General features: G+C 60.2%; 1 protein-coding gene across 1 annotated transcript; it reads right to left on the bottom strand.

Annotated features, from left to right (window-relative positions):
- Positions 1-440: 440 nt before the first annotated feature.
- On the bottom strand, positions 441-3,230 carry LOC131093403 (uncharacterized). The gene is made up of 3 exons (XM_058040559.1): positions 3,027-3,230; positions 1,038-1,991; positions 441-833 (listed from the first exon to the last, which is right to left on the bottom strand). The coding sequence occupies exons 1-3, from the start codon at positions 3,039-3,041 to the stop codon at positions 495-497; spliced, it is 1,308 nt and encodes a 435-aa protein (XP_057896542.1). The 5' UTR covers positions 3,042-3,230; the 3' UTR covers positions 441-494.
- Between the last annotated feature and the right edge of the window lie 3,672 nt (positions 3,231-6,902).

Genomic DNA, 6,902 nt, shown 5'->3' with positions numbered 1-6,902 from the left:
CCATCCAGGCGATTCCCGTTTTCCAGATGGTTTCCTGGATTTCGGCACCCTCCGCTGAGGTGTGGCAACCTGGTTTGGTAATGGCACGGCGGCCAACCCCCGGCCGCTCGGGCCATGAGCTCACAGACACCAGCATGGTGCATGGTACTGTTGGGAATTTAGCTGACCAGAGACTGGAAAAGTACAAAACCGTGGCTAATTCCAAATCCTACACCTGCTAGATAGCGTGTCCTTGGGCCTAGCTGCAGTATGATAACAAGTGGTGAAAGAGGCATGAGAAAAGAGAGATGTAACCCCTAAGGAATGAGGAAGAGTTCATGGTGTAGTTTAACCAATATATTGCTTGGCTTACAGAGTATTCATAAGCTTATTATTTGCTGTATAAGTGCCTGATGCTTTCTTCAATAAACTGGACCTGTGATGAACCATCCTAGTCCTAGTCTCTTTATCTTGACAGTTTATTAAGATTTTACTGGGGTTATACAACTTCAGCTCTACCCATGACACAGACAGAGCGTTGCTGGAGGCCAACCAACTTTAACAGGTGGGAGGAGTGGTCCTGTCTGCCCGTACAACGCGAAACCTTCCGATCGCCTGTCCCTAACTTCCCACAAGGGAGGGGACACCAGGGTGGCCCAGGAAGGTGACATTACCAGGGTGGCCCAGGGATGTGACATCACCAGGTTCAGGGTCGCATGGAGGCTCCGGGTGAATCTCCTCAGGTCCTCATGCAAGTTTAGGGACTTGTCCCAGTGCGGCCCCATCACGGCGGCCGCCACCTTGCCCAGGGTGGCCACCACGGCCACCAGCGCCTGCAGCTGCTGAGGGGACACCTGGGGAGAGGACAGCAAAGTGTCAGGCACCTGGTGGCACTTAGAGCCTGCTGCAATGGCCCCTGTGCCCCCGAGGGGTCCCCTTTGTCCCTTTGTCAGCCTCTTGTCCCTGCTGCCCCCGCCCCATTGGCCCCTGTGTCCCCCCAGTGTAGACTCCGTCCTCCCCCACCCCCCCCATTGCACCTCTTGGGGCTCCACACTCACTGGGGAGATCTTGGGGATGCTCCGGGGACGCTCTCGGGGTTGAAGGAGCCTTGGGATGTCCTCGATGGCTCTTTGGCACCGCTCGGCCACCCCGCAGGCACTGGGGCCCGTGGGACCACCCGTGCTATAGTAGTCGATGATGTCCTCAATGGCTCCCAGCAGGTGATCCTTGACCAGGTGGGCATTGGCCTCCCACAGCTGCTCTGCCGCGGCCACCTTGGCCACCAAGCTCTCAGGGACATCGGCGGACACCCAATTTGTCACCTCCAGGGCGGCCTCGATGTCCCTGAGCCGCCACTGAAGCTCCCGGGGGAACGCGGTGGCTTCGTCACACGCGGCCACCAAGCGCTCCAGCAGCCCCTGGGCCGCCTCCACCCGCTCTCTCTCCATGGTGGCCCTTCTTCCCTGGCTAACAGCCACCATGGCCACTCTCCTCACCTGGTCTTCATGCCCAGCCACCACCTCGGCCCCCTCCTCCCTGACCAGGGCCTGACCCAGCCCCACCATGTTTCCCTGAGCTGTCCCATCACGGGCAGCCTCGCCCTGCAGCTCCCTGGCCCAGGTGACCACCCCCCTGCAGGTGCTGTGGAGCTTGGTGGCCTTCCTGGCCAGCTCCGCCCACCTGTCCACAAGCACAGACACCGACCTCTTAGACTTGCTGACTGCCATTGTCACTCGATCCCAGGTGGTCCCTGGGGTGCTCCTGTAGGCGGCCAGGACCCGGCTCAGGAAGGTGACAGGGCCATCATCATCGGAGGTGACATTGAGGTGCCACGAGGTGTCATGAATATGGTACAGGGTGACCCGGAGCTCCTTGGTGAATTCCTCCAGGTCCCTGTTCAGGCGCTTTAGGGACATGAGCAGCATCTCCTCCTCCCGCCTGGGCAGGGTGTCCAGCAGCTCGCCCAGGATGCACACAACCCTGACCTGTGGCTGCAGCAGGGCCACGTACACCTGGGGAGGGGACAGCAAAGGTGTCAGGGACTTCATGGCACTTGTGGTGTCCTGAGATGGCCTCCTGCACCCGAGGGTTCCCCTTTGTGCCCCTCCCTGGACGGCTCTGCTGCTCATCTGTTCCTCCTTTGTTACTGCTGCCACCTCTGCCACTTCCTCATAGCATCTGCCACCCCCTGCCCCCACTGCTGTCCCCTCTGCCGCCCCCTGTCCCCACTGCTGTCCCCTCTGCCACCCCCTCTCCCCTCTGCTGTCCCCTCGGCTCTCAAGGGTCCAGGTCGCTGTGGCCCCAAGATTGTTAATAGGGTCTTTCCAGCCCGTGTGCTTGAAGAATGAGTCTGAGCTGTTTATTTCCTGCTCTGAAAGGTTTTTTATTGCGTCTTATCTATACACATTTTCCTCCTGCCCTGCCAAAGTCCATGCAACAGAATGTTCAGGCACACTGCCTGGCCCCGGGGCGGTATTAACTCTTTATAGTAAAAACTATGCAGACAATGTTTAAAATTTCTTTCTAATACCAATCACCTATGTTAGACAGTGAGCTCCTAGTCTAAACCAATCTAGAAGTGCCCAAATCACAGGAGAAGATGGAGGCAGAGAAGAAGGAGAAAGGCTGGACACGCTCAAATCCCTCCACCTTGCCCCTGAAACCCCCATTCTAGAAACCCCAAAAATCTATTTTTTCACCCCGTGACAATTTTACTATTATGCTACTTAAACTGCTGTGGCTTGCCGGTCTTCCTACAAGGCTGGTAATTTTCTCCACGGGTCATAATCAACCCCACAGGTGTTCTGGGCTCTGTGCCAGGCTTTCTGAGCCCCCTGGCCGGGCTCTTGGCCGTTCTGGACAGCCAGAGGGATGTCCCGAGTTGCGACACTCTGCCACCCCCCTGCTGTCCCCTCTGCCACCCTCTCATAGCCCCTGCCACCCTCCTGTCCCCTCTGCTGTCCCCTCTGCCACCCCGCGCCAGTCCCCGGGTCCCCTCCCCCGCCGCCTCCCCCCATTTTCCCCACGCCCCTCCCGTCCAATCGCACCTCTTTGGGCTCCATGGTCACTGGGGACACCTCAGGGACACCTTGGGGACACTTTGGGGACGCTCTGGCGGCGAAGGAGCCCCGGGACCAGCGGCGGTTCCCGCACAGAAGCAGCTCCGGGAAGGGTGCCGAGTAAAAGGCGGAGCCGCCTCAGGAAGGGCCGGAAAGGGGCTGGGCGTCCGCTCTTTCTCGTACCGCCCTTATACATAAAAACTCCAGGATTTGGGTGCTTTTGCTGAATCCCAGGGGAAATCAGGATCCATCACCAGGGGATTTAGGCTCAGTCCCGGCATTTCCAGGCGGATTCCGCCGTTCCCGGCGGGATGTATGAGGGAACGCGGAGCGCTCTGAGGAGTGGGCTGATCTGCCCTCACCCAAGACGGCGGCGCAGCCTCACGCCAGAGACGGGCACTTTGCGCTGGTTGAGCCCAGGGACCGCTCCTGGGAGACGCTGCTGGGGGGATTTGGGCGCTTTGGTTGAATCCCAGGGAAACTAGGATCCATCCCCAGTGGATTTAGGCTCCGTCCCGCCATTGCCAGGTGGATTCCGCCGTTCCCTGCGGGATTTATGAGGGAACGCGGAGCGCTCCGAGGAGCGGGCAGAGCTGCCCTCATGCAAGACGTCGGCGCAGCCTCACGCCAGAGACGGGCACTTTGCGCTGGTTGAGCCTGGGGAGCGCTCCTGGGGGACGCTGCCGGGTGGATTTGGGCGCTTTGGTTGAATCCCAGGGAAACTAGGATCCATCCCCAGTGGATTTAGGCTCCGTCCCGCCATTGCCAGGCGGATTCCGCCGTTCCCTGCGGGATTTATGAGGGAACGCGGAGCGCTCTGAGGAGCGGACAGAGCTGCCCTCACCCAAGATGGCGGCGCAGCCTCACGCCAGAGACGGGCAGTTTGCGCTGGTTGAGCCTGGGGAGCGCTCCTGGGGGACGCTGCTGAGTGGATTTGGGCGCTTTAGTTGAATGTCAGGGGATTTAGGCTCCCTTCCGCCGTTTCCAGGCGGATTTCGCCGTTCCCGGCCGGATTAATGAGGGAACGCGGAGCGCTCCGAGGAGCGGGCGGAACTGCCCTCACCAAGATGGCGGCGCTGCTTCCGGGAAAGAGCAGGAGCTGTCCTGGCTCTCTTTAGAGGCCCCAGGGGTCCTGCAGGGTTTTAGGCCGAGTTTGGGGGGATTTCGGCGGAATCATGGGGGGCTTTAGGCTGAATTTGGGGGATTTAAGTGGAGTTTGGAATCCCCATTGCTATGCCCACCTGTGGGAGCACATCCAGGACCGGGCGGAAGTGCCCTAACTCAAGATGGCGGCTCAGCTTCACCCCAGAGGCGGGCAGTTTGTGGTTTTTGAGCCTGGGGAGCCCTCCTGGGGGACGCTGCTGGGTGGATTTGGGCGCCTTGGTTGAACCCAGGGGATTTAGGCTCCATCCCGCCATTTCTAGGCGGATTCCGCCTTTCCAAGCCGGATTTATGAGGGAACGCGGAGCGCTCTGAGGAGCGGGCGGAACTGCCCTTAACAAAGATGGCGGCAAAGCTGGAGCACGGCTCAATCAGAAGCCGCGCCTGGCAGAAGTACTGGCGGAAGTTCTCCCCGCGGCGGCGTCGGCGGCCGCTTCCGGCGGACACGCGGTGCATTGTGGTCCCGGTGGGGCCCAGCGGCGGCGGAGGAGCGGGGCCGAGGCCGCGGGGGGGGGGGGCGCGGCCCCGGGGGGGGGCGGGGCGGGAATTTGGGGGCGCCGAGGGAGCCCCGGGACCCCCCCCGGCAGCGCGGGATGGGCGACAGCGACCGCGGTCAGCACCGGGAGCGGCGGGAGCGGGGAGCGGGGGGGAGGCGGTGAGGATGGGTTGGGGATGGTCCTGAGGAGGTTGGGGTGATCCTGAGGGAGAATTGGGGGTCCTGAGGGGATTTAGGGGATCCTGAGGGGATGTGAGGGGTCATGAGAGGATTTCTGGGGGATCATGAGGGAGAACTGAGGGTCCTGAGGGACAACTGAGGATCCTGAGGGGAAACTGGGAGTCCTGAGGGGGAACTGAGGGTCCTGAGGGGATTTAGGGGGGTAGTGAGGGAGAATTGGAGGTCCTGAGGATGTTCGGGGGTCGTGAGGGGATGTGGAGAATCTTGAGGCGGTTTGGGGGGATCGTGAGGGAGAACTGAGGGTCCTGAGAGGATTTGGGGGGTTCGTGAGGGGGTTTGGGCAGGTGTGAGGGAGAATTGGGAGTCCTGAGGGGATGTGAGGGGTCATGAGAGGATTTGGGGGGGGATCTGAGGAGATTTGGGGGGGTTTGGAGGGTTGTGAGGGGGTTTGGGGGTCCTGAGGGAATTTCGGGGGGTCCTGAGGGGGTTTGGGTGGGTGTGAGGGAGAACTGAGGGGATCTGGGGGTCCTGAGTGGATGTGAGGGGTCATGAGAGGATTTGGGGGCATCTGAGGAGATTTGGGGGGTTTTGGAGGGTTCTGAGGGGGTTTGGGGGGTCCTGAGTGGGTGTGACGAGGTGTCATGAGGAGATGTGGGGGATCCTGAGGGGGTTTGGGGGTTCCTGAGGGAGAATTGAGGGTCCTGAGGGGATTTGGGGGATTCTGAGGGGAGGTGGGGGATCCTGAGGGGATTTTGGGGGTCCTGAGGGGTTTTGGGGGATGTCATGAGGGAGAACTGGGGGTCCTGAGGGGATTTGGGGGATTCTGAGGGGATTTTGGGGGTCCTGAGGTGTTTTGGGGGGTTCTGAGGGAAAACTGGGGGTCCTGAGGAGATTTGGGGGATCATGAGAGGATTTGAGGAATCCTGAGGGGTTTTTGGGGGTCCTGAGGAGATTTGGGGAGTCATGAGGGAATTTGGGGGTCCTGAGGGAGAATTGAGGGTCCTGAAGGGAAACTGGGGGTCCTGAGGGGATGTAGAAGGTCCTGAGGGGATTTGGGGGTGTCGTGAGAGAGAATTTGGGGTTCTGAGGGGATTTGGGGGGATTCTGAGGGGGTTTGGGGGGTCATGACGGATTTTGGGTGTCCTGAGGGGTTTTGGGGAGTTCTGAGGGAGAACTGGGGGTCCTGAGGGAGAACTGGGGGTTCTGAGGGGACACTGGGGATCCTGAGGGGATGTGAGGGGTCATCATGAGCAGATTTAGGGAATCCTGAGGGGATTTTGGGGGTCCTGAGGGGGTTTGGGGGGTCCTGAGGGGATTTCTGGGGGGTCGTGAGGTGATTTTGGGGATCGTGAGGGAGAACTGGGTGTCCTGAGGAGATTTGGGGGGTCATGAGAGGATTTGAGGAATCCTGAGGGGTTTTTGGGGGTCCTGAGGGTATTTTGGGGGTCCTGAGGAGATTTGGGGGGGTCCTGAGGGGATGTGAGGGATTTTGGGGGGGGTCATGAGGGAGAACGGGGGGTCCTGAGGGGGTTTTGGGGGTCGTGAGGTGATGGGAAGGAATTTTTGGGGGGTGAGAGGCAGAACTGGGGGTCCTGAGGGAGAATTGGGGGTTCTGAGGTGGGACTGGGGGTTCTGAGGGGATTTTTGGGGGGTCGTGAGGGGATTTTGGGGCTCGTGAGGGAGAACTGGGGGTCCTGAGCGGATTTGGGTAATCCTGAGGGGATTTTGGGGGGGTCCTGAGGGAGAATTGGGGTCATGAGGGGATTTTGGGGGTCCTGACAGAATTTTGGGGGTCGTGAGGGAGAACTGGGGGTCCTGAGGGGATTTTGGGGGGAACCTGAGGGGATTTTGGGGGGGTCTAGAGGAAGAATTGGGGTCATGAGGGGATTTTGGGGGGATCCTGATGGAATTTTGAGGGTCCTGACAGAATTTTGGGGAGTCCTGAGGGGATTTTGGGGGTTGTGAGGGGATTTTGGGAGGTCCAGAGAGGTTTTTGGGAGGGTCCAGAGGGAGAATTGGGGTCATGA

Source organism: Melospiza georgiana, chromosome 25 (genome assembly GCF_028018845.1).
Source record: "Melospiza georgiana isolate bMelGeo1 chromosome 25, bMelGeo1.pri, whole genome shotgun sequence".
NCBI classification, from domain to species: Eukaryota; Metazoa; Chordata; class Aves; order Passeriformes; family Passerellidae; genus Melospiza; species Melospiza georgiana.
This window is presented reverse-complemented; position numbering and strand designations above follow the sequence as displayed.

Excerpts from the sequence above, each read along its gene's own strand:
- LOC131093403 (XM_058040559.1), bottom strand. Across the intron at positions 834-1,037 it reads GCATCCCCAAGATCTCCCCA|GTGTCCCCTCAGCAGCTGCA; the intron begins GTGAGTGTGGAG and ends TCCTCTCCCCAG.